Raw genomic sequence first — 27,748 nt, forward strand, 5'->3', positions numbered from 1 at the left:
CCATGAAACTAAGTTACATGCCTCAGCCCCGTGGGGGTGGGACTCGGGCTTCAGGGGTACAGTCCTTAGGAAAGGTTAAGAACCACTGCTCTGGAGCTAACAAAGCTGATTGATCTGGGGGCAGCCGCGAACACATTTCAGCGCCCTGCTGCGGCCCGGCGCGTTGGACGCAACTCTTCCAAAGGGCTTAATAACTTCCCGATGGACCAGCATTGCTCCTCGACTTTCCAAGCCTTCAACTAAGGGCGGCGCGGGGGCGGGGGGGGGGGGAAAGTCTCGCTGGAAGCTTTCCAGCGTGAGAAGGCGCAGCAGCAGCAGGAAGGGGGAAAAAAAACCACACACACACACACACACACACACACACACACACCCCTCCCCGTGTCTTAAAATAGAGAGCTCGCGCCCGTGCGCCAGGGATCCTCCCCGCAGCCAGCCGGGTGAGAGCGCCGCGCAGCGCCGCGCACAGCGCAGCGCAGGCAGACGCCGGGCCCTGATTGACAGCGGCCGAGTGCTCAAAAAGGGCTCGGCGAGATGCTCCTCGGCAGGGTTATCTAGCAGCGCAGCCGCCGAGCGCACGCTGGAGACGCTCGCCCGCCCCCCGTGCAAAGCCGGACCCGGCGCAGAGCCCTCGCCCGGTGCGGGGCCACCCTTCGGCAGCCCTGGGACCCTGGTCCCCTCCCCGCCCCCCGGCCCCGCTCCCCTTGGACAGGGGGAGTGTGTTTGTTTCTTTGGCGTCCCGAAGACTTGCACCATGCACTGCCACGGCGAGCTGCGGCTCGCCTCCCCCGGGCAGCTGAAGGCAGCCAGGAGGCGCTACAAAACTTTCATGATCGATGAGATCCTATCCAAGGAGACCTGCGATTACTTTGAGAAACTTTCCCTTTACTCTGTCTGCCCTTCCCTCATCGTCAGACCCAAACCTCTGCACTCCTGCACGGGTAAGAGCGTACGTTTTCTGATCTCCCCCGCCACTCTCAGATCTCCTCTCGCAGATACCGCGCATGAAAACTGGACCGGGACCGGGGGTGGAGGGGAAGAGAATCTGGTCCTGGCACCAAGCCACCGCTCCCACCAGGAGGGAAGGGATTTTTGTCTCTGCAAGACCCCTGGGTTTTCGAGTCTGTGATTGGAACAAGCGAGCGTGCGGTGGGAGCTGGGAATGCCCCGAAAAGATTTGCAAGCAAAACGTTTTTGGTTTTGTGTTGGTGGGGGGGCAATAAAGTAGCTTGAATTCCCAGCGTGGACTCTGCATGGGCAATGACCTATTTGTGGTGGAGAAGCTAAGGGAAATCTTCCAAACCCTTTCCCCTAAACTATCTCCTCTCTGGCGAAAATATTCACAAACTCCCCAGTTAGAGGATGCATCTTTTCCCCTCCTTGCTGTATCTTTCTGTGGCTTGCTAAATATCCAGGGGCACCCTGTTTACCTCCAGCTGCGACCCATCTTCAGCCCTCTCTGGAACTTCCACAAATAAATTGTTTGGGGGAAAAAAACCCAGAACATATATTTCCCCCCGATGAAGTAAGGCCCTAATCCAGACTCTCAGAAGTCACTGGTAAAATTGTCATTGACATCAATGGGAACAGGAATAAATAATAATTAATAAAGCCCTAGAAAAGTGATCCACTGTAGATCCAGGGTCTGGTCTTGCATTATTTGGACACCCACTTATTCTGTTAGCTTTGGGATACGTTAGGACATACCAAATGGGAACACAGAAAACATTCTATTCACGTTACATACACAGAGCCAGATCCTACATGGAGATTTGCACCAATAGACCCCTGCACTTTGGTGGAGCCCACTGACTTCAGCTGAAGGATGCCTTCAGTGGAAGTGATTTGCAGAATCAGGCCCACATGTGCTTTTGTTTTTGCAAACAAATTAGTCTGATTCAGTTTGTTAGGGGTGCACACAAAATAAACGTCACTCTTCCCATGCATGGTAGGCAGAAAAATTTTCTCTTCTCTAAGAAACAATGAGCTTTGCGAGACCGTTAAGCAGTTAGCTCAGCAGACTTTTATTCTCCCAAAAACTCCGTATCTTTCCACACTTTTAGTGGAAATATTTATAGCTTTGGAGAATCTAATGATAAAACTGATAATTGATAAAAAATCCAGGTTATTTAAAAAAATGTTCCTAATGGACCAATTCCTGGTAACAATGATGCTAAAAATTCATGGACTGTTATGATCCTGAAAACACAAGAAGTCTCCACTGAAATCAGTGAAAAATTCTGCCTACAGCTTGATGGCCCAGAGTTGGGTCCCTATTTCCCCTCTCACTAACCTGGGAGTAAATGAAGAGGAACCTCATTGACATTAATGGAGTTTTACTGTTCTAAAACTTGATTTAAGTGAGATCAGTCCAATCCATAGATTTTTTTACTTTTTAAAAATAGGATCTTATTTAGTTCATGAAGGTTTACAGCTCCCGCTGCCTCAATACCTGTTTGCAGATATCACTCATTAAATAACAGGAAAGGGGCTGAAGACAACTACTGTATCAAGCCCCAATTTTAGCTGCTTTTGGAGGGAGGGTGGTTATAGTGTAGTTCTTATTCATAATTAATTGCCTCATATTGACTCCTGCTTGAGTTTTGTCACCTCTTTTAACCAACCACTGACGTACTTCTGGTGGAAGGGATAGTTATTAATCAAGATCCCACTGGCAAAGTGGGGTTTTTTTTTTGTTTTTGTTGTTGTTTTTTTTTTTTGGCAGCTAATCCTCTGCTACAGTTTAGCCAGTGAAACTCTGTCCATAGCAAAAGTAGAATGAACGTCCCCACTGGTTCCAATGTACAGCAATTTGTGGGCTGCAAATTCTTATGGAGGGCCAGTCCTGCTCATGTTGGAATCAATGGCAAAACATCCATTGACTCCAGTCATGCAGCAACAGGACAAGAGTAACCTTTTATTTAGAGTCAAGACTTTTCTCTTTTTATTGTAGGAAAATTCTGTTTTACACAGGAGGAAGTATCATAAAAGACTACAGGCCACCAAAAATCCCCCAACACTCTCAGAGGAACAATAACTCAAACATTCACCGAGATTCAGTATTTTACAGGGCTTTACAAATAGCTCAGCATTGTAAAACAATACTTAGTTGTTCATCTAGGGTCAGCACTTATTTATTTTTGATGGGTGAGTAAACTATCATTAACAGTTTTGTTATCATCAACCCCATGGGAAAGCTGAGTAGATTTTTATGGTTGATTCCGTGCCAGCTATGGAAAATGTTGGTTTTGCAAGGCTGAGATGATAATTCATAGTCAAATAAACTGACTCAGCAGCTGATCATGCACGATGCTATCATGACACATATGTTCTCATTATTTAAACCCTGTTTCTTTCTGTGTTTTAATAGTTAATTGAAATTCCCCTAGGGATTCTGCTAACAGCCCCAAATCCACCTGACCTATGCCATGGCTGGGTTGATTGAAGATTCTAGTTTCTACTGGAATATGCTTCATTGGCTGAGAAGCATTGGGAGGGATTTGCTGGTGGGATTAAAACCATAAGAGAAGTGTCTGCAATAGTCCACACTTTCAAATTGTAAGCCACCAGTGGCTTTATAGTTACAGTTAAGACTTAGGTCATGTAAATCCTTTTATTATAAGAGAGAAGAAATTCTGTCATTGGCCAAGAAATGGAAGTGAACCCAGAAATATAAATAAATCATTTAAAAAAAACCCCACATACAGCAAATCAATAATCACCACTGTCCAGACTAAAAAATTCAGAAGAAAGGGTAGTACTGTGTCATTTAACCTGATGCCACGCTGTCTTTTTACATTATGGTGCATTTACTATCCATGCTGGCCAAGGGAGACAGCTCTTAACCTAAACCATGTAAAGTTTGTCTAGATATTACATAATGGCCGCTTTGGAAATGCTTGAAATAAAAATAAATAATTAACTACTTCATCTAGGTAGCTGGCAGCAGTATGGATTTTTCTTTTATCTGGATCAAAACTCTGAAAGCATTATTATTGGCCAAAGAGTTAACAAATCTTTCATCTGTCAGCCAGTCAGTAGTGGGGCCAGATACCCCTTTATAGTTTGTTACAGGCCCCTCTTGGGTTGAGTGATATAAAATGACGTATGTCTAAGCAGAACAGGTATCCAACATTGCCCCTTTTTGATAGGAAGAGAGATCTTAGAAGCACTGGAAACCAAACGGAAAACATGTTTCTTTTGGCTACGGTCAAAAGTTAAATATTCAACATGTTCAGTAGAATCAGCATAGAATGAATTCATCATGCAGAGTGTGACAGAGAAGCAGAATAAAAGTTCCGAATCGTTTCAATGTATCAGAAAGGGGCAGACTGAAGTTCTGGTTGGGATGTTCAGACGTCTGAACCAAACCTTACTGTAGTCAATGGAAATAATCCTGTTGGGCTTGGATCATGCCCAAAGTGAAATTGGGATGAGGGGAATAATTTCACTATAAAACAGATCCATTATCATACATTTCAATTTACTGTAGATGTGTAGACTCCTGACATTTGTTGATCAAAAGCAACGAGAAAGCCCTACATGTATATAATTTAGCACAAAATAGTTAGTAAGGTTCAACTATATGTGGTGGTTAAGATGCACCATAATCAGAGGCCAAAAATTATATATTCTAATAAAGAGAAATATTTTTAGATGGTTTTTAAATAGCTCTCTGATGTTAGCTTCTTGGACTCTGATATTTCGGACGTAAGAACATCCCTGTTCATTCATTTAATGGTTGCATATTATGTAGCAACTAACAAACCTGGCCTATCAATTGCTATAGTTCTCATGTTTAAGTTTTCTATTTTGGGGGTTTCGTTATTGTGCAATTTAAAGATCTAAGAAGCCATAAGACATTATTTCCAGTTGAGTAGGAAACAGTTATCAAAATGCCTAGGTAATTTTTAAAATGTAAGTAAACAAAAATATGCTTGAATGGGCGGTATTAATTCTATCCTGTTTATTGGCTTGGGTTTTTTTTTTTTAAACCTTGATTTCAATTAAACTTTACTCCCAATAGCCAACAGCTCTCGGGGGTGATGTATGTTGGAAGTGTTTGGAAATTAATGATGTATCAGTTTCTAGGGCCAAATTGCAACTGCATCATCTTTATCTGGAATTGGTCCCTTCAAAATAAGTTGGATCCTTTGAAAAATGAATGCCAGGGCACTGAATACTTTAAAACAAAATGTTACCCCTTACAGTAGTGGAGTCCCTGATGTTAAATAGTAATAATGACAAATAGTATTTGTTCTATGCTGCCTCTAAACCATTTACATTGTTGGAACCTGCTTGGGCTATGGCTCCATTTCATTTTATGTGAGCTGATATTGAAGGACATTCATTGTATCTGTCTATTCTATTTAGACAACATCTGTACTGTTGCTCATCAGAATTTGAGTAAAAATTTTGGAAGCACCCTGGATGACTTAGAAGCTTGATCTATACACAGTTTTTGTACCAACATAACTATTTCAGTTAGGAGTGTGCTTTTATTTTATTTTTTTAATTGAAGTAGTTATACTAGTACTAAACCTAGTGTGGATGCATTTATATTAGTCTAAATGTGCCTTTTATAGCTATAGTTTATTCGCTTTCCTGCATAGGAATGTTATACTAGTATAAACACATTTATAACTACATCCACATTGGTGGGAGTTGTACTATTTTAGCGATATTGGAATAGTTAAAGTGCTACAACTTTTGTGTATAGACAAGGTCTTAAGCTCCTAAATCCACTTTGGCCCTTTTGAAAATGTTACCCCTCTTTTAGTGATCCTCCTTGATAGATACTAATGGGACAGCTTGCCTCCAAAGTGACTTTCCTAGCTTTATTTTGCTCCCATTGAAAAGATACTTTACACTGATTTCTGCAGGCACACGACTCAGTTCTATATTTTTATTACCTGAGGCTTGAGAAATATAAATCTGTAATGTAAAACCTATTGGAGACTTGAATAGTTGTTTGACATCTTTCCCCAAGGAAGAGAAGGAGAGGCCCACGTTAAATCTTTTTGGGCTACTGTTTCCTTTTCTCTCTTTTTTTGTTATGTGGGTTAAAGTACAGGGCATCTGTAAATACTGGATCTTATGGGAAGCTGTGGGTTTGTGCAGCAAACCATGAGCTTTGATATTTCTGAACTTCTGTCAGGCTTGTCAACTTTTTGGAAAATGTGGAGAAAGTAGATTTCTTATGTCTTAAAACAGCTCAGTTTTTAGATCAATGACTGCAAAGCGATATGAAATTCCATGTGGTCTGGTTTGAAAAAGTCTCGGAATGGACTAGCTAACTCCACTTTGAATTTGATCTGGGACACTATTTAAAATCTGGGTGGAAACCATTTGTGTTGGGCTAATGTTTAGCCGGACCTTTTCCTTTTAATTGAAGAGATACTATTACGGAGTTCCTGGGGGACAGCAGGGAACTGTGGGAAAGGAAAGAGGAAGGAATACAGCCTGTGTATCAAAGTGTGGAGAAAAATGAGATCCCCTTCCACCGAAAGCCTATTATCTGAAACATAACAGCTGTATTAATCCAGTTAAATAAAACAAATGTAAAGTTGTGGGTAATACCTTTTACCACCAGACTAATTTACACCTGAGTACACCAAAGCTCCTGTCAGTCACTCATCTTCACTGGAATTGAATTGCCATCACAGAGGTATAATGCAACTCTATCTGTCCAGAACTAAAACCAGAGAGAGAGGCCCAAACCATCATTCTTGTTAATATAGCCCCAAAACAGCAGTTGGCACAGACTTCATCAGTTTCTAACAAGTTCAACATCTATAAAATATCTGAGCACTGGAACTGATATTGATGTAACTTTCTTCTACGTATTTGTTCAGTAATGCAAGCAAGAAAACAAATCTCTCTCTCTTTAAAAAACATTTTATCTTTCAGTTTCAGTTACAAAGAGCAATAAAATCCTGTTGATTGATGTCAAACAGTAAAGACAAAATTCAAAAGAAAACAGTAATCCTGAAATATTTGAATAATTGTTTCTCACGTATAAGTCTGCAGATCACTCTGGCTACTTTATTAGGATAGTCCTAAAAATAGTAAGGTAATTGAAGAAATATTTTACAGTGTAGGGAGACTATACGATACATTCATGTTAATATGCAGTGAAATACATCGACATGTCCAAACATTGTACTGAAAATAATAAAGGCTAGACGACTTTGCCATAAGAATCTCCTCCAAATCATCCATGCAGCCATAGGTCATGATTGAAGAGCAAAACAAACAAAAGTTTGAACTTTGTCAAAATCCCAGAAGACAAACTTCTTTCCATCTAGCATCAATCTAAGCTTTGCAGAAAAAAGTTCTGTTGCAATTATTATACCAAAGAAAGGCAAGATCCTCAGCTAGTGTAAGTCAACATAACTCTGTTGACTTCAGTGGAGTTGTGTCAATCTATAACAACTGCGGATCTAGCCCTACCAATCATTTGAAAGAGCTTGGCGTGCTTCAGGGTGCCTAGACTTTGTCCTATATGTTCTGTATATCCACAGCAGAAAACGTAATTTACAAAGCGGCAAATGCCAAAAAGTGACACATAAAAGAAAATAATGAGCAGGCTAATGATAACAATAATTAAATATTTAGAGACGGGCCTGAGCCAATATCTCGGACTTGAATATACTCAGCTTTTCACAGTATTTGAGATTCAAAGCCGGATCAGGGATCTGAATTTTGCAAATGGCTCTTCTCTTTCTAATGAAACTGAACAGAAAATCCCAGATCAGAACAACTCCAAATTCTTGAGGTGTCCAAAATTTGGATCCAAACTTGAATTTTGCAGCTTAGGCTGATTACTAATAATAATGAATAAAACAACAAACAAAAGGCAAAACAGCATGGAATAAAACAGTGCCAAACACATCAGGGGAAGAGGAAATAAGACCACAACAAGGGGAGCAATCAAAGTTCAGTCTGATTGTGGTTAAGTATGATTCAGAATTACAAAGGAGCCCTATAGTATATCACTTCATGTCACTGTGTGAAAAATAAGCACAGATATAAGTAAGCTAATATTTCCACTTGGACAACACTTTTGCTTGAAAATGCTAACAACTTGACTGAGTATAGCCTGAGCCCACCTAAGTGTATTTTCAGTGCATTACCTTAGAGTCATGTACCACTGTAGGGTGACCAGATGACCCAACATTAGAGCCTTTGTCTGCAATTATAACCCCACTCCCCCCCCAAAAAAGTGTCCTGATTTTTCCCACTTATTATCTGGTCACTCTGTGTACCAGAGATTTTTAAATAGAACACCCCATTGGACTCAATGGGGTACTGTGATTGAAAACTGATGGTGTGATATGGCACATAGTATTTCATCTTGTAATCCCCACGGTACTTTTTTTTAATTAATTATTATGATTGTTAGTTGTTGCTTTGTGGGCGTCTGTAAAAATACAGGGACTCAGGGCTGGCATTGGAGAATGAACATCTGAAAAGTTTTTTGAGTTCAGGAAGGACATGGCCCTGGTCTATGGTGGGGCTTAGTCTATGGGGCTTGGATGGTAGAAAAGGGTTCCAGATGCCGATCACTTTCAAAAACCTTTGTGTCTTTTGTCCTCATTGAAAATCTATAAGTGAGGTAGGGTTACATGCTACTGAATGCGGTATACTGTAAAAATATGACATGTAGGATGGGCCCTTGACAATCAGCAGCTGGACACTGCAGAGAGCTGACTAGATGTATTCATTGTACATGTTTACTAACCAGTGCTGATGTGTGTCAGCAGTGTGCCCACACTCTGCTCATGGTTACTACGGTGCAGCTTCCTTGAATTTTGTACATTTAGATACAAGCATTCAGTTCTACTCGGAGGGGCTGCATGGGTGTAACTGGCAGCGAGCCTGGTCCAGTGTACCAAGGGACTGAACCATGAGTTCTTTGCACATCCTCAATCGTTCACCGATTTCCATGGCAGTCTGGGGTGCACTCAGGTTTGGGCCATGGGTCTTCAGAGTGTATTAAGAACAACCTTCCCATCAAAATGAAAACATGAAGAATCCCTCCAACTGGCTTGTGGAAGCTGGTGGCATATGCAAATGTAGGAACCTGTTTAGAAAAGAGGACGTAGGGTATGATTCTGCATGATGTACACCAATGTAAAGCAGGCATAAGTCCATCTAAATCGATGGAATATTCAGGCATACACTAGAATACAGTGGTGTAAAGGAGAGCAGGATTAGATCCCGTGGAAATGACTTCAACCAATATGCATCCATACTGTTCAACACCGACACAGATGACCATCCCTCATTTGCTTTTCTTTTTGTCTCCAGGCCGGATAAGAATGTTTCCATCGAGCTGTGTGCTTGATTGTTCAGACAGCATATTGCTTGAGTGAGAAGAATGTTTCAGAGCAGGCTTAGGTATAGTACATTATCCTGAGTTCATGTAATTGTTTGCATCCAGGAAAACACCAGAGGTGGATTCCTGTTGTGTGTTTCTCCCTCTGGATGGCTTTTATTCTGAGTGTGGTTCAGTTTGTAACAATTGGGGGGGGGGAGGGGGGTCTAGCTGAGAAGCTTCCATTACTTGTGGGTCTATGTGAAATTGACTAAAAAGTTCCATTTTAGAAACATCTTTGAAAAATTCTAGCATTACAATCTGGGCTCACACAGTAAATATTTAATATTTTCCTTCTTCCTTTCATATTACTGTCCATTTTCATTTATTAACTGAATCCTTTCCACTATCCCCCATGGCCAGAATGCAGCTCTGAAGAATTCTGGGTGATCAATAACAGGCTATAGTGATGAGGGCTATTTAAGTACTTAGATGGATGTTGAATTTTATATGGTATAGATGGGGATGGGGACACACAAAGGGTTTGATTCTACTCTCAGCATCTCTTGTGTAAAATTGGAGCAACTCCAGTGATGTTACACCAGTGTAAAGTGTAAGTTGTAGCAGCAGCAGGACCACACTGTTTATTTTTGAAAAGGTGTCTTTGCTTCCTTGTGAAGATTCCACTCTCCCTCCAACATGTATCAAGTTGAGAGGACAATTCAGAACCTTGTTATGTTAGCTATCCCAAATGATATTCTTTTAGATCTTAACATTTATTCTGTATGTACCTCTGCATAGCTGACATTTTTGTACAGTGAATGTATATATATATATATATATATATATATATATATATATATATATATATATATATATATATATATATTGCAATAAGGGAAGTTGCTCCCAGTGAAATCCATGACAATTTTCCAGGACATCAGGAATGTGTCCATGAATAGAGCTGGTCGGGAAATTATTTGCTTTTTCCCTTATGGAAAAATGTTAATGAAAATAAGAATGTTTTTGTCAACTTTTACTTGAAATGTTATGGGTCAAAAAACCACAATCCGCAAACAAACAAAAAAGTTTCATTTTTGGGTTTTCAGGTTTTTTTTATGAGATCTCATATTTTTGGACAAAAATGGACATTTTCTGCAAAACCTTTGTTTAGTCAAAAAAGAAACCGTTTTTCACGAAAAAAGTTTTGGTGGAAAAGTTTTCAAATGTTTTTATCTCTGAAGGTTGGAAAACACCCTAACAATAACCTTGTGTGTGTTTGTGTAGGGATTCTATTTAGTAGACCCTTCCTGCATGGGTATTCCTTACTCATGTAATCAGTTGACTGATTTCAATGGGATTGCTCACCTGAGTAAAAACTTGAACTATCAGCTCCTAACATTTGCTGTTTATTTCATTTCGTGTTGTTACACTATTTACTGATTTCTTTCAAAATAAGAGGTAGTTTTCAATATAAACCTAGTCCAAGTTCTTCACTCACACGGCAGTTTTGGAGAAGAAGCCAGTGCATTTTAGGGATCCATATATTAATAGGACATTTTAATAACAACATTTATATTCCAGATTACTCATGGCACAACCAATATATTACTCAGGGTCAGATCCTCAGCCAATGCAAATCCCTTGATTTCAGTGGATTCATCCAAAAAATTCTGATCAGCTTTAATCTTCACTATTAATGCAGAAGAGGAAACAGTGTTCTATTTCTTAAGGTATACAGGAGCCTATTTCCTACATACTAAACATATATAATAAAACCTCTTTTAAGTAAACACCAAGGGTGAGTTACTTAAGAGAGGTGTTCTGCAAAGCAAAGAAATGTAACATATGTTTGTGATTACTTAAGGATCTTTTAAGACTAATAAAGTTGATCCCTGGATAGGATTCACTGTACTAACGTACATAGGAAGATCCTAAAATGTTGCCACAAAGTTATATTGAAATATATTAGGAAGATTGTATGTCGGGGTTTGCTCTTATTCACATGTATTAAAGAAAAGCAATAAAAGGTGAAAAATCTCATTGAAACCTATAATAATAATAATAAATGAATCTAGGATGTATGCTCCTATTTTATTGCTGAGCATTTTCATGAATATTTTACAAACACACCTGCCTTTATCCTTCCATCTGTTTTAGTTCAAAACTCCTATTTGACCTCAATACTTGCTATATATTTTGTTTTCTGAGGACTGAATGCTGGAGTAGTTGATCTTGGAAATGTTCTATAAAGCAGAAGGGTGATAGATGTAGAGCGACCAGATAGGAAGTGTGAATAATCAGGATGGGGCTGGGGGGTAATAGGCACCTATATAAGGAAAAGCCCTGAACATCGAGACTGTCCCTATAAAATTGGGACATCTGGCCAACCTAGACAAAAAGGACTGTAGATAATTGCAGACTGATGTTCTTTTTACTTGCTTTCCATTAGCAGATTTGTTTTAGATCACTTGATAATAGTGAAGCTTGCAGTGTTGGTGTAACCATGTTGGTCCCACGATAGTAGAGAGACAAGGTGGGTGACGTAATATCTTTTATTGGACGAGCTTCTGTTGGTGAGAGAGACAAGCTTTAGAGTTTACCCAGGTCTGAAGAAGAGGTCTGTGAGAGCTTGAAAGCTTGTCTCTCTCATCATAAGAAGTTGGTCCAATAAAAGATATTGTTTCGCCCACCTTGTCTCTCTAATAGCGAAGTTTGGCGGTTGAGTAGTAGGGGAAAATCACATGAGAACAAGCAAGTGAAGCTAACTAGAGAATAACTACAAAAGGCCCAACCCCGCACGTATACATGCATGTGACTTTATTCACGTAAATCCATTGCGTTAAAGGGACTATTCATGTGAGTAAAGTTATGCTTAAGCATTTGCAGATCAGGTCCCAGCGTGATAATGATTATATTTTGTTTTCATTGTCTGAGCTGTGTGAAGCATGAAGTACAAAAGGTACAAAACATGCATGATAAAAAATGAAGTAGGCTTGTAAATTCTTTCAGGTCTAATAATTTAGATTTATCTTGGGGTGAGGGAATAGACTAGATGACCTCACAATTTCCCTTTCAACCCTACATTTCTATGATTCTTCTAAGACGTTATCAGTAACAAAGGTCAGGGCATTTGCTTTGTAAATTATGACTTTTAACCCCGACTTTGTCTGTATTTCATGTTATGTGTCTTTAAGTAGGAGTCAGAGTTCTGATTTTTTTTTTAAATCTTATATTCAGTCCTTCCCAAACTTTCTCCCAATACAATTGTTTTCCACAGAGTTCAAAGGTGTATCCCTATTTCACTCCCCAAATGTCCTATTTATAGCATGTGAATACTGGCAAGTATAGTGTCTCCTTGCTTGTGTTTGTTCTAAGGGACAGGCTGTGCTCATGGAGTTATTGTTCCCAATGCTGTCTCCATCGATCTGTCAAAAGCTTTGGACATTGTAGATCGTGACTGTATAAGTGGGAACAAGCAGGGCTCATTCCAATCTAACTGAGTGGACTATATTTGTCCACAGAGACAGGAGGCCTTTTACTCTATGCCAAACACTGAAATGAATTCTGCAGTGTTTGGTGTTAGGGCCTGTTTTGTTGTCTCGCTTTGTAAACAGCTGTGTTAAAATTCCCATTTTCACTAAGATTGCTTTACATTGCTCTGGCTGTGTAAAAGAGTCTCAAAGTGGATGGAAATTCCAGGGCAGTGCAAAGGAGAGCTAGTGTAAATGAGACTCTGGTCCAGAATGTTTCTAATGTCTATATTCACCTTGTACTACTGCCTCTTAGGAGCAGGTGTGAATGTCAAGCAGCAACTGGATTTTGATAAAATTTTGCAAACATTCCCTGATATACCCCTTCCCTTTCCTAAAAAGGAATAAAGAAACTAATTAGGGCCCGATTTTCAGAAATACTGAGCCATCCACAACTCCAAGCAAAGTTACTGGGAGCTCAGCACCTCTGAAGATCAGGCCATCTAACTCTATAGTCATTGTGGCCTTTCATTCATTTTAAAATACAACTCAGGATCTCAGTGGAAAATGCTGAGCAAATGGATTGAGGTTCATTTAGGACCATCTTCGGTCTTCAATTTTCTTTTTAAACAAGACTTTCTATTGACATAAATGGGAAACTCTGCTTATAAACTGAGATTAGTATTGACTCACTGGTGAGGTTAACCTTGATACCAGATTTAAAAGAAAAAAAGATAAATATAATGTTTTATCTGTTCACACAAAATATAATGGAATCTGATGGTGAATTCACATACAGAAAAGCTCCACTGACACTGGCAAACAATGAAGACCCAAGAATGTTTCTTGCAATGGGTCTTGCAATGTACCAATAGTAATTTAGATTACAGCGAAATCTCTGCTTAGAGGGAAGTTGTTCTATGAAAAAATGACATTGCTGTAAGAGGCTTTCCCTGTGGTTTTTTTTTTTTTTTTTTTTTTTAAATGAGAAAAGCTGCAGGTGAATAGCTTCTCTTGGCACTGGATTATTCTATTTATTTTACTATTTGTTTAAAAAAACCCAGAAGCAACCTAGAGTTAATTCTTGGCTTCTGGTGTTTTGCATGGTTTAAGGTGCAATGCATAGTTTTATATTTCCCCCCCCCTCTCAAATGTTGGCTTTCTTTCCCCCCCTGCAAAGGATGGTCCAGCAGTTGGGATGTTTGCTTAGGACATAAGAGATCCAGCTTCAATTCCTTGCTCTGCCATGGCCTTCCTATGTGACCTGGGGCATGTCACCTAGCCTCCATGTCTCAGTTCCTCATCTGTAGATGTTTCCCTATCTCACAGGGGTGTTGTCAGGATAAATATATTTAAAAGTGTGACGTGCTTTGAGATCTACTAATGAAAAGTGCTATATAAGAAATGGATGTTATTATTTATTATTAACCCATCACAGATCGTTCACCTCCAATAACTGGTACTAAAATTGGAAATGCTTGTCCATTTTATGATGAACTGAGGTCATGTCTACATTACGGGGAATATGCCAGCATAGCTACTGTGCCGTAGCTATGCCAGCATAATCCCATAGTGTAGATGCAGCCTACATGGCAGGAAGGGTTTTTTTCCATTAGTGTAGTGACACCACCTCCCCATGTCTTCACTAGGTTAACAGAAGCATTTTTCTGTTGACTGGGGGCTGGGTCGGCATAGCTATGTTGCACAGGGCGTGGATTTTTCATACCCCTGCGTGATGTGGCTATGTAGACCTAAATCTTAAGAGGAGACCAGGCCTTAATTTATGTGTCTGGAGAGCTACTACTCCAGTTAGAGGGGGAGCATTTAATACTTTGAAACTAGGTTAAAAAGTGCTCAATTATCTCTTTGTCTCCTCAATCTATTTTTGCTCTATACGAGCATTCTCCGTCCAAGCTTCCCATACCTTACAACAATGTCAGTCAAAAAAAAGATTTAGCATAGATGTTTGAATGGCCAATTTAACTCTTTGGATGCTGCAGACTGCACCAAAATCCTTCTTGACTCAGCCCTCTCCTCCATTACTCACTGAAGTCAGTGTGATATTTGAATGGGTTAGGAGAGAAGGAATTGTGCCAGATTTCATATCTACATCCACAGAGAGATATCCTGCTAAACTGGCAGCTTGGAACATGCTGCTTTTGTGAATGGAGATAAGTGAACTTCACAGAGTTTTGAGAACTATGTAAGAGAAGCCTGATGGTTAGGAGCTCTGAACTCTTTCCTCAATTCTGCCATTGGCTCTTTGTGTGATCATCAGCAAATTACTTCCCTCACTGTACCTCAATTTCCCGATCAGTAAAATGAGACTAGCACATACCCACATTTATAAAGTATTTTGAAGTGCTTAGATAAGAAGAGCTAAAGAAGTTCAAAGTGTTATTACTATCTGGTTTGCAGCAACATTAGTTCAAGTTAATGTAACCATTTTCTTCACAAAGGCGATTCAACTAAACTAACTAAATAGAGCATAAACAACGAGAGTCCTGTAGCACTTTAAAGACTCACAAATTTAATTTCTGCAGGCATAAGCTGTCGTGGGCTGTAACCCACTTCATCTTCCTAGCTAGAGAGAAGCCTGTGCCATGTTGAAGGCGTAGAACAGCCATCTCCAAAAGTTATGCTGATGCTGATGGGACAGAATGTAGACTGTATTTATTTTTTCACTGCGTTTCTCATTCCTCTACTCTGCTGCTCTTTTCCCCATGAACCTTTCATTTACTTTTCACTCTGTCTTTTCTCTGCTACATTTTACAAGATATCTTTTCACTGCATTCTCTCCCTCTGATGCTTTTTTTTTTTTTACAGCCTTTCCTAAGTGGAACGTTAACCCAATGACATTCGAGTTCAAGTCAAACTTTCGAACCCATGACGTTGAGTGGATTTGGAATTAGGCAAAACCAGTTTGCCCATCCCTCATTGTAAAAGGGTTAATCCTCTAAACTATTGAGAGAGAAGGGCAGGGAATTATGAAAGGAGCCCCTGTTTTATAAGCATATATATTACCAGTGGTTGGATACTAGTAATAAGTAGGTTGCTCCTATGATTAATGACTGCTTTTCAACATGTTGACAACGGATGATATGCTTTATTGTTGTAGAAGCCATTTAAGGTTCAGGCTTCTTACCAAGGCCGTGCTGGAAATTAGATGTTAATATCACAAAGAGGAGATTGTTTCCTGTGTAAATAATTTAATTAAAGGTGATCCGCAAAACAGGAGAACATAATTGAGCATGTGCCCTGTTTTTCTTTCTTATGTTGTATCAAGAAGATCTACAACAATATATTTTTAAATTTAGGCTTATTTTTACATTAGAAATTCAGCTTGTGTCCACCCCAGAAATCTATTCGGACCACTGGAGAGCTAGTAAGATTATGACTTCATTAATGAAATTTGATGAATTGAGAAGGGAAGTTATTTGTGGTTGGCTCTTTACAGCTTTTTGCTTGGTTTATTTTTTTGCTAACTTCATTTTAGGGAAGAACTGGAACCAAAATAACTAATTTAGGATTTGTACCATTAGTAATTTCAGGGCAAGACTCTTATTTTGGGTTAGGAGTGTTTTATTTTGATTTAATATAAATTGATCTTTTACTGAGTTGGGTTAAATTGAAATAGGACATGCCTAATCTGAAATAAGTGTATCCACACATAAACTTGCACTGAAATAACTGAAAATGTGAATTACTGTATATCTGATGTAGTTAGTTCAGATCCACTTTGTGTGTAGACAAGCTCTGATAGACCTGGGAAGAAAGTCTGCTTTTTTAAGAGTTTACATCTTCATCCCTTCAATGAATGGTTGTGAGAGCTCCCAGAATACATGTTTGAACCTTTGGATAAAATCCTGGCCTCATTGCAATCACTGGGGCCAGGATTTCAGCACCAACTTAACTAACGATGTATTTTTAAACTGATTTAGTTAGACCAGTGGGAAACCCTTGTGCAGGCACTTTTGAATCAACTGTGCAAAATGCATTTGGAAATGCTTAGCTCAATTTGAGCCTCCACACGAGTGCTTTGTATAGTTTTAACTAAACTGATTTAAAAATTGTTTTTAGCTAAATAGATGCATCAAATCCTTAGATTCCCAATAGACCCTCTAGGAAAGATATGGAGGGAAGTCTACACATGACATGGCTCATATTTCTAGAGGGGAAAAAGAAAAACAAGAGGAAAAATGAAGTATAAGAGCTCTCAAACCAACAGCAACAAATTCACATTTCATACGAACTTTGTGTATCACAAAGAACCTATCAAAGGTCACAATTTACTAACTCTATTTTTCCCATGTGCAGGTCAACTTCCAGGTCTTAATTCTCCTTTCATTTGTGCCCATATAAACAAGGAGTAGCCCCATTAATGGAGTTACAATGGTGCAAAACTGGTGTAAATGCGAGGGTAATCAGCTCTACTGTAGGCTCAGTGGGCATTTTGTTCCCAGAGGTTTTTCCTTTTGGGGGTTAAGAACCTGATCTAAAACCCATTGAAGTCAATAAAAATACTCACATTGACTTCAGTGGCATCTGGATCAGGCTCTGAATGAAATGCCTGGTTATCATAGACATTCAAAGGGCAAGCCAAAAACCACATCGTTTGCTGTCAAACTGAGAGGATGCATCTAGCGGGGTTCCACAGGGATGTGTCCTGGGTCTGGTACTATTCAATATCTTCATTAATGACTTGGATAATGGAGTGGAGAGTATGCTTATAAAATTTGTGGATGACACCAAGATGGGGGTGGGGGGAGGGTTGCAAGAACCATCGAGGACAGGATTATAATTCAAAAGGACTTTGATAAATTGGAGAATTGGTCTGGAATTAACAAGATGAAATTCAGTAAGGACAAGTGCAAAGTACTGCACGTAGGAAAGAAAAATCAAATGCACAACTACAAAATGGGGAATAATTGGCTACGTGGCAGTACAGCTGAAAAGGATCTGGGGGTTATAGTGAAACACAAATTGAATGAGTCAACACTGTGCTGCAGTTGCAGAAAGGCTAGTATCATTCTGGGACATATTTTAACAGGAATGCCAAATGTAAGACACGGGAGGTAATTGTCCTGCTCTATTCGGCATTGGTGGGGCTGCAGTTGAAGTACTGTGTCCATTTCTGGGTGCCACAGTTTAGAAAATATGTGAATCATATTAGAGAGAGTCCAAAGGAGAGCAATAAAAATGATAAAAGGTTTAGAAAATCTAACCTGTAAGGAAAGGTTAAAAAACTGGGCATGTTTAATCTTGAGAAAAGAAGACTGAGGGGGGAACCTGATAACAGTCTTCAAATATTTTGAGGGCTGTTATGAAGACGATGGTGATCAGTTGTTCTCTATGTCCACTGAAATTAGAAAAAGAAGTAATGGGCTCAATTTGCAGCAAGGGAGATGTAAGTTAGATATTAGGAAAAACTTTCTAACTATATGGCTAGTTAAGCTCTGGAATAGGTTTCCAAGGGAGGTTGTGGAATCCCCATCACTGGATGTTTTTTAAGAACAGGTTAAACAAATCATTTGTCAGGGATGGTCAATAGATATACTTGGTCCTGCAACAGTACACGGGATGGACTAGGTGACCTCTCGAGGTCCCTTGCAACCCTACATTTCTTTGCTTCTGTGTTTATTGGCTAATAACTTATTAGTTGTTCTCAAGATGTGACAGTAAACCCCAGAAATTGTTAAAGTTCTCTGACCTGGTCAGTGATTGACATTATTGGTGGGTCATAGCACCTGTTAAGCTGAATCTTTGAAAGCTTAGTAAAGGTTCCAGCAATGCAAAGGAAATCTATTTTTCAGAGTCCAGCAGGAAAATGCATGAACACCAGATCTTTCAGAGTTTCATCCAGACTTGAGAAATCTGGTGGAGGAGCTGTTTGAGAAGTGTCAAAAATATTTGCTTTGGATTTATGCCCTTAAAAAAGTGGTCATGCCATAAAACTTGGGAGGGGTGGTTGATGCTTCACTAAGTATGCTGCTTCCTTTCTCAATTTGAAAATTATAGATCCACACAAAGTATAATTTTGGTTTGAAAGTTGCACACAATGTAAATACCTATTATTGGAGGTGGAATTATTATTATTCCCATAAAGTGCTGTCAGTTGTGCAATATCAGGATACGCACAGTACTTGATTATTAGCATATATATTAATGGAACATTAAGGAATTTCATAATCATATGACACAAGAGAATTCTCAAAGTGATGTTCATGTAATTTACTTATGTGGAAATGAGCTAAGCAAGCTGTGGGATAAGAATACCTTCCCCATATGCCTTCCATTTGAGGATTTCACAGGGTTTTTATAAGCACCTTGTGTGGTAGGTATCATCATCCTTATTTTACACATAGAGAATGCAGAGGCACTGGGAGGAAGTCTGTGGCAGCAGAGCCAGGAATACTACTAGGTCTTCCTCTTTCCAAACTTGTATCTGAACTCCAAGACCTTCCTGTTCTATCATGGAGCTTCTCAGAACCAGAGTAAACCATCTAGCTACAGAAATAGGTGGTTTGTTATTTAACTTTTTTGCTTATATGTTTTGTCATAAGAACGGCCATACTTAGTCAGACTAATGGTCCGTCTAGCCCAGTATTCGGTCTTCTGACAGTGGTCATGCCAGATGCTTCAGAGGGAATGACTAGAACAGATAATTATCAAGTGATCCATCTTGTCGGCCTTTTCCAGCCTCTGGAAAACAGCAATCCCTGCCTAGCCTCACTAATAGCCATTAATGGACCTATCCTCCATGAACTTATCCAGTTCTTTTTAGAACCCCGTAGTAGCCACAATATCCTCTGGCAAGGAGTTCCAGAGGTTGACTGTGCGTTGTGTGAAGAAATACTTCCTATGTTCGTTTTAAATCTGTTGCCTATTAATTTCATTTGGTGACTCCTAGTTTTTTGTTTGAGAAGGAGTAAACAATACTTCCTTATTTACTTTATCCACACCAGTCATGATTTTGTAGACCTCTATCATATCCCCCTTTAATCATCTCTTTTCTAAGCTGAAAAGTCCAGTCTTATTTATCTCTCCTCTTATAGAAGCTTTTCCATACCCCTAATCATTTTATTGCCCTTTTCTGTACCTTTTCCAATTTCAATGTATTTTTTTTGAGATGGGGCGCCCAGATCTGCACCCGGTATTCAAGATGTGGGTTTATCATGGATTTATAAAAAGGCAATACAATATTTTTTGTCTTATTATCTAACTCTTTCCTAATGATTCCCAACAGTCTGTTAGCTTTTTTGATTGTCGCTGCACAGTGAATGGATGTTCTCAAAGAACTATCCAAAATGACTCTGAGATCTCTTTCTTGAGTGGCAATATCTAATTTAGATCCCATCATTTTGTATGTATAGTTGGGATTATGTTTTCCAGTATGCATTTCTATGCATTTATCAACAATGAATTTCATCTGCCATTTTGTTGCCCAGTCACACCGTTTTGTGCAATCCCTTTGTAACTCCCCACAGTATGTTTTGGACTTAACTATCTTGAGTAGTTTTGTATCATTTGCAAATTTTGCCACCTCATTGTTTACCCCTTTTTCCAAATCATTTATGAATATGTTGAACAGTACTGATCCCAGTACATACACCTGGGGAACACCAGTATTTACTTCTCTCCATTCAGAAAACTGACCATTTATTCCTTTCCTTTGTTTCCTATCTTTTAACCAGTTACTGATCCAGAAGAGGACCTTCCCTTTTATCCCATGACTGCTTACTTTGCTTAAAAACCTTTGGCGTGGGACCTTGTCAAAGGTTTTCTGATAATCTAAGTACACTATATCCACTGGATCACCCTTGTCCACTTGCTTGTTGACCCCCTCCAAGAATTCTAGTAGATTGGTGAGGCATGATTTTCCTTTACAAAAAACATATTGACTCTTCCCCAACAAATGATATTCATCTATGTGTTTAATAATTCTGTTCTTTACTATAGTTTCAACCAATTTGCCTGGTACTGAAGTTAGGCTTACTGGCCCGTAATTGTCAGAATCGCCTCTGGAGCCTTTTTAAAAAATTGGTGTCACATTAGCTATCCTCCAGTCATCTGGTACAGAAACTGATTTAAATGATAGGTTACATACCATGGTTAATGGTTCTGCAATTTCATTTTTGAGTTCCTTTAGAACTCTTAGGTGGATACCATCTGCTCCTAGTGACTTATTATTGATTAATTTATCCATTTGTTCCAAAACCTCCTCTAATGACACCTCAATCTGGGACAGTTCCTCAGATTTGTCACCTAAAAAGAATGGCTCAGGATTTTGGGAAAGAATTCATTCATTCATTTTTCTGCAATATTCTGCCTTGTCTTCCTTGAGTGCTCTTTTAGCACCTTGATCGTCCAGTGGCCCCACTAGCTGTTTAGCAGCTTCCTACTTCTGATGTACTTAAAAATATTTGCTGTTACTTTTTGAGTTTTTAGCTAGCTGTTCTTCAAATTTTTTTGTGACTTCCTAATTAAGTTTTTACACTTCATTTGCTAGAGTTTATGCTCCTTTGTATTTTCCTCAATAGGATTTAACTTCCACTTTTGATAGGATGCCTTTTTGTCTCTAACTGCTTCTTTTACTTTGTTGTTTAGCAACAGTGGCATTTTTTGGTCCTCTTACTATGTTTTTTAATTTGGGATATACATTTAAATTGAGCCTCTATCATGGTGTTTTTAAAAAGTTTCCAAGCAGGTTGCAGGGATTTCACTTTTGGCACCGTACATTTTAATTTCTGTTTAACTAACTTCTTCAGTTTTGTGTCGATCCCCCTTCTGAAATTAAATTCTAGCATGATGGGCTGCTTTGGTGTTCCACCCCCCACAGGGATGTTACATTTAATTATGTTATGGTCACTGTTACCAAGTGGTTCTGCTATATTCTCCTCTTGGACCAGACCCTGTTCTCCACTTAGGACTAAATCAAGAATTTCCTCTCCTCTTGTGGGTTCCAGGACTAGTGGCTCTATGAAGCAGTCATTTAAGGTATCAAGAAACTTTATTTCTGCATCCTGTCCTGAGGTAACATGTATGCAGTCATTATAGAGTTAGTTGAAATCCCCCAATATTATTGTGTTTTTTATTTTTATAGCCTCTCTAATCTCCCTGAGTATTTCACAGTCACTATCACCATCCTGGTCAGGTGGTCGGTAGAACTGTACATCCCTACTGCTATATTCTTATTATTCAAGCATGGAATTGCTATTCATAAAGATTCTATGGCATAGTTTGGTTCATTTAAGATTTTTATTCCATTTGACTCTGTGCTTTCTTTCACATTTAGTGCCATTCCCCCACCAGTACGACCTATTCTGTCCTTCCAATATATTTTGTACCCTGATATTACTGTATCCCATTGATTATACTTATTCCACCAAGTTTCTGTGATGCCAATTATATCAATATCCTCATTTACTACGAGGCACTCAAGTTCACCCATCTTAGTATTTAGACTTCTAGCATTTGTATATAAACACTTTAAAAAACGTAATTTTTTTAGCTGTCTGACATTATGTGATGTAATTGAATGGGAATCTTTTTCATGTGACTGTTTTTCAACAGAGGCTACTTCTCGTTAATATTTAGTTCCCTATATAGAGCCATGGATTTATCTACTGCTTCACAGAACAGCAGAGTATTAAATTGGACAGTGATAGATACCTTAGAGAAATTTTAGATAAGTAGATATACAGCTGAAAACTAGAGATGGGCAAGAAACTGATGCTTGAATCCAAACCTCTTCAATTGTTGAGATGTGGGATAGTCTTATATTTGGATCAGACCCCAGATAGATACAAAATTGAGAGGAACCTATTTTCTAGTTCCAGTGTTGATGCAGATGTGACTGAAACAGATGTCCCTGCAAGATTTCAATCCAACCTGGCATGGATTTGGTGAGATCAGCCCACTGTATGAGTTTGCAGGATTTCAGCACCATAAAAGCCAAAGTCATACCGTAGAGCTAATTAGGACTGAAATCTACTCTAAACCTAATCTGGATCTGGATAGAGATATGAACACCATGTCCCCTTCAATCAGAATTTAAAAAGTACTGCATCAAAAACTCTAACATGAGTGGTGGGTCATGTTCTCTGGAAGTACTGGATTCTAGGGCTTACTGACTGGATTTCTGGATCATACATGCCTGAATCCCTCTAACACAGGGTTTCTCAATGACCAGTCCCTGAGATCTCCATGACACAGTTTAGGAAGGCAGCAAGCTGGTCCATGGTATCAGAAAGGCTGAGGAACACCGTCTAATAGACCTGTTGTATCCGCAACTATGTAGCTGAAAGGAGATGTTGTCATGTTGTTTTCGGATGCATGCAGCATGGCATATTTCTATAGTGCTTTCCAAATATCAAAACTGACATTTTCAAAAGGGACCACTAATTTGGAGTGCTTTCATTTTTGGGACACCCTTAGGCCTGATATTTCAGAGCGGCTGAGCCATAATGGGAGGTGCAGCTGCTCAGCACTTCTGTCCATTTTTAAAAATATTGACCTAACAGTTATAGCAAAATAAGCATAAAGCATGTAAGATTCCCTAATATCACTACTCAGGACTATGGGAGGGTCTCTTCAGAGGCGAGGTGATTTTCTGTTGGGGTTTTTTTCCGCCTTCTGCATCATATTTTATGCTGTTTCCTTCTGCACCCTTGGGAATGGTGTTACCCCACCTGTACTGATTTGCATTTGCAACGTCTTCCCTCCCCCACAAGAAAGCATTTGTCAATGGAGCGTGGTTAGAATTGTGAGCAGTGGGAGCTGAACATGTTCTCTTTTTGGGGAAGGAAAGCAAACCATTTTGGGCCAAATTCTGCCGTTTAGGATGTGCACATGACCATGATGTAGGAGGGAGTGGGACATGAGCAACTGAGGGAAGGATCTGGCTCTTTAAGTGGGAAATCTAGATTGACTTCAAGATGGCACCAAGGTGCCTATATCTCCTCTAACCTTGGATACATGGAGTAAATGGTAGCTCATGAGGATTCCTGCATCACGCTTCTATTTCAACATAACCTTGCTGGGAATCTTATAACCTCAGCCATGGGATAAGCCCCCTCTGAGAGAGCCTTCAAATGGAAAACAAGCACCATCCCTATTGCACTCGGGAAAGAAACATGCCAGGCCTGGCCTCCAAAGCTTTGAGTCCTGCCATTGCTTCATTTTCACAAGCAAGACCAGAGCTGTCCCATGCCAATGTTTTGGGAAGTATTAAGGATGTAGCCCATGTTTTCCAAATACAGATGGCAGGAGGGCTTGTATCACGTGAGCACTCTCTAAGTGGCCGTTGCTCATGGCATAGGTCCATCTGCATACAGAGGACCTTGTTCTAATCTCCGTCAGCTTCGACAGAGCTATTATCTCTAGTTTCCAGGGCGTGCGTGAGATTAGAATTAGACCCAGAGGATGCAAACCCATGTCTATTTTTATTGTATTGGACATGCATGGCCTTATTTTGCTCTCATCCCAGAATAGCTGAGGAGTCATTGGGTTGAAATCAATAGATCCATCAGATCCTCAGTTGGCGTAACTCAGTGTAGTGCTGACTTCAATGAAGCAACACTAGGTCCCACAAGCCGAGGCTGTGGCCCAAAATGTGTTTACACCAGAGCAGAATTTGTGTAGGTGGAATCAGCCTCAGGGCTGTAGTGGTGGGTGGGAGGGAATTTCTCTAGGAGGTCATCTAGTCTCTCTTCCCACAACATGGCAGGACATGTCCCAGTCTGCTCTGAATACGGACAATGCTGGTGATACCACAGATTCTCTGGGCAGCTTTTTTGTTTGTCTATTTATACAGTAGCTAATTATTTTGCCTATTGCATAACTGACATTTCCCTTCTGCAGATTAACTGTCACTGGTTCTTCTATTATCCTCACACCAGCATTTATCTCCCTCGTTTTGGGGAGAAAGGAAATATTCAGCAGTGTGGTTTGACATACCCTCAACAGTAGGTCTGTATGATGATTGCAGCACACCCTTTCCTTTGCTTCTGAGTCCTGGCGCAAGGCAGTGAAATGGATGTGTTGAAACAAACAGAATGAGAAATTCTGCCTGCAGATTGCAGATGTCCTGCCTCCTATGGGACGCTCACGTTTCAATGTTCAAGTCAGGGCAGGGGGAAGGGTCGGTGATAGTGCCGCATGCCAGGTAAAACCCTGATTCTGCAAAGACCCACGCACAAGCCTAACTTTATGCATTGTGAAAAGACCCATTGAAGTCAATGGAGCTACTTACAATGTGTATAAGAATGGCCATATTGGGTCAGACCAATGGTCCATTAAGCCCAGGATCCTGTTTTCTGACAGTGGCCAGTGCCAGATGCTTCAGAGGAAATGAACAGAACAGGGCAATTTTCAAGTGATCCAGCTCCTGTCGTCCAGTCCCATCTTCTGGCAATCACAGAATACATTTTTTCAGGATTAGGGCCTAAGTGTGTCATGTGCCCTTTGCTGGGTGGTTTACATAGAGGATAACAGCCTACTACTACTACAAAGTTATCCCCTTTCATGGAAACGGTACAGGCCTATGCTTTGATGCTGAAATTTTCATCAGTGCTAGAAGATTTGTTACAGCAGTAGATTTTGATGCATTTGATATTAATAAATGTTAGCCATCTGAAAAATGAGATTGTTTTATATGTCTTAAATCTGTTTTGTTGGTGTAAGATCAAAACTAGCATGTACATGTTGTACTACTGCTCTTATCAACTGGAATGAGAACTGCTCATCCATATGTCATAAGTCTTATACTGCTAACTGCTATGGGAGAGTCTCTTCTCATTCAAATGGATGAGGCCCATGTGTTTGAAGCTTCTTGGGTACTCATGGATTTGTTACAGGAAGCTTGCATCTATTTGTTCTGAACACATTAGTAGCACAATGACCGTTGTTTTTTCTGCAGTGCCATTCACATAACATTTAAAGGAAACACAAAACTGTCAACATCAACAACAACAAAAGTCAGGACTGGATGAAATCCCTGAGCTAATGGAGTCTGGCCCCACTCTACACTCCACATGGCTATGGATTCCAACATGCATGCTCTGGACTTCTCTGAATAGCACTGCTGTTGTTATCTTTATCCCTCCTGAATGTTGCTCCTTCATTACCCAGCCATGAGGGATTTGTCTCTGATCTAATTGACAAATACAAAGGATGGGAAGGTTGGACAAATCTCACCCACGTATCATTTGCATCCTTCTAAATTGCATTGTGTGCGCAGCTGTTCAGTCAGATCGCCCACCGAGTTTATTTTTGTCCCAGAGAGGAAACAGAGACGTTCTCTCTATTAGGACAGATCCGAGATCAAAGAATCATATATGCAGCTCAGGAGACATCTTTGTTAGGAGTTTTTGGGCTGGAGTGAGATTATAACAGGACAATATTTGAGATTACAACAGGCAAAGCTTTAACCACAACGCAGCACATCTCTAGCAGATTTACACTGGCACCTGTTGAAGTACTCCTTTCATTTCATTCACAGAATGTGGGGTTTCTTTCAAGAAAGCAAGAATTAAAAACTGGTCACTGGCCCAGGAGATGAAAGCATTTTCCGCAAGGCCTGTCAAGGCAATATTAAATGGATCTCTGTTTAGCAATAATTAAACTCTATTTCTTCCCTTGTGACACTTACCAATTTGTTTTATGCCTCTGAAGCAGGAAGAGGCAGTGACATTTATGGCTGGCTTTTTGTTGGCACGAAAGACAAGGGTGGGCTTATGAAACCTCAAGAGTGCTTTTGTATGCAGTGCTAGTCAGCTGTCCAAAGTTAGTGTTTGCTTATGGCTGTTGTGATAACAATTAACAGAACAGGAAATAAAGAACTGATTGATTTACGCGCACACAGCATGATGCATGTAATTTTAAACACAAACAATGCAATCCAAAGTGGGAGCTGACCTGCCTTTCGAACATATGTTTCTAGGAGCATTTCAGGTTGTTGCTTTTCAACCAGCAAAACCCTGCCAGACTACTTTCAATCTCACTTAGGGACTATGGGCCACAGCATGTGCTTCCCTTGCAGCTGTGCATGCGTTAGCAGTCTCTCCCCCTCTAGCACCTCCTGTTGACAGTCGCTCCAGCCTGCAGCCATCTGCTGCTTCTTGTGATTCAGCCCTCCAGCCAGGTCGTGTTTTAATCCCACCTCCCTCGGGGTAACAGAAAGTCCAAGCAAATAATTGTCTCAATCCTTATGTCCAGTCTTCAGCCCTCAACTCTGGTGCAGTGATCCCTTCTCTCAGGACTTTCAACTGCCCTTATCTCCTGCTCAGGCCGGCTCACTACGTTTGGTTTCAGTCTAGGGACCCTATAACCAGCAGCCAAAGTCTGCTCCATCAGAATCCATGCTGCTACCCCCCTACCACAGCCTGTCAGCAGGCTTCACCTACAGCCTCTCTAAGATCCCCCTTCTCTCATTGCCACGACTCACAGGCTCTCCCCTGGAATCCCCCAATAAACCCCAAACCCAAAAGTAGACACTTACATTAACTTCTGCCCTCCCCTGGTTTGACTTTTCATGCCTCTTAAGTTTCCCTTGCGTTGCTCCTCCACTGAACGTCTCCCTGTGCTCTCTCCCTGGAAGTCCAGATCTTGTCCTTTTGTCAGGGATCCTCAACACTGCGTCCAGTAGCTGCTCCATGTCTCTCCTGGCCTCTTGCCAGACTTCGTTACTCAAGAGAGGGTTCCTGGGGCCAACTTTCTCCCTGAGCTGCTTCTTTGACCATGCTGGTCTCTCCACTCTCTAATGCCTGGAGAAGGACCGTAACCTTTCCCTGCAGCCTCCTCCTAATCTGTGCTTCCTTTCATTATGGTCACCAACACCCAGCTCCTTCCCCAGCTGTGCTTCATCTTTAATTAGGCCTGGCTTAACCAGGTGTGTTAATTGGCCACTCAGGCCCACCTTGATTCCAATGAAGTCAATAGGATCTGATGGTGCCATGTG

General features: G+C 40.3%; 1 protein-coding gene and 1 long non-coding RNA gene across 2 annotated transcripts in view; one reads left to right on the forward strand and one right to left on the reverse strand.

Moving 5' to 3' along the window:
• The first annotated feature begins 660 nt into the window (after positions 1-660).
• Positions 661-27,748, forward strand: part of BARX2 (BARX homeobox 2) — a 50,156-nt gene continuing 23,068 nt past the window's right edge. Inside the window, exon 1 of the mRNA XM_067563799.1 lies at positions 661-938. Within this exon, the coding sequence (XP_067419900.1) occupies positions 752-938 (187 nt within the window). The 5' untranslated portion in view covers positions 661-751. The remainder of the gene's footprint in view (positions 939-27,748) is intronic.
• On the reverse strand, positions 8,140-27,611 carry LOC137163543 (uncharacterized). Its single transcript, XR_010922728.1, has 2 exons — positions 27,290-27,611; positions 8,140-9,082 (listed from the first exon to the last, which is right to left on the reverse strand). It is a non-coding gene; the product is annotated as an uncharacterized lncRNA (long non-coding RNA).

Source organism: Emydura macquarii, unplaced genomic scaffold, assembly GCF_026122565.2.
Source record: "Emydura macquarii macquarii isolate MOO-44397 ecotype Brisbane River unplaced genomic scaffold, CSIRO-AGI_Emac_v2 contig_312, whole genome shotgun sequence".
In the NCBI taxonomy this organism is placed as follows: Eukaryota; Metazoa; Chordata; order Testudines; family Chelidae; genus Emydura; species Emydura macquarii.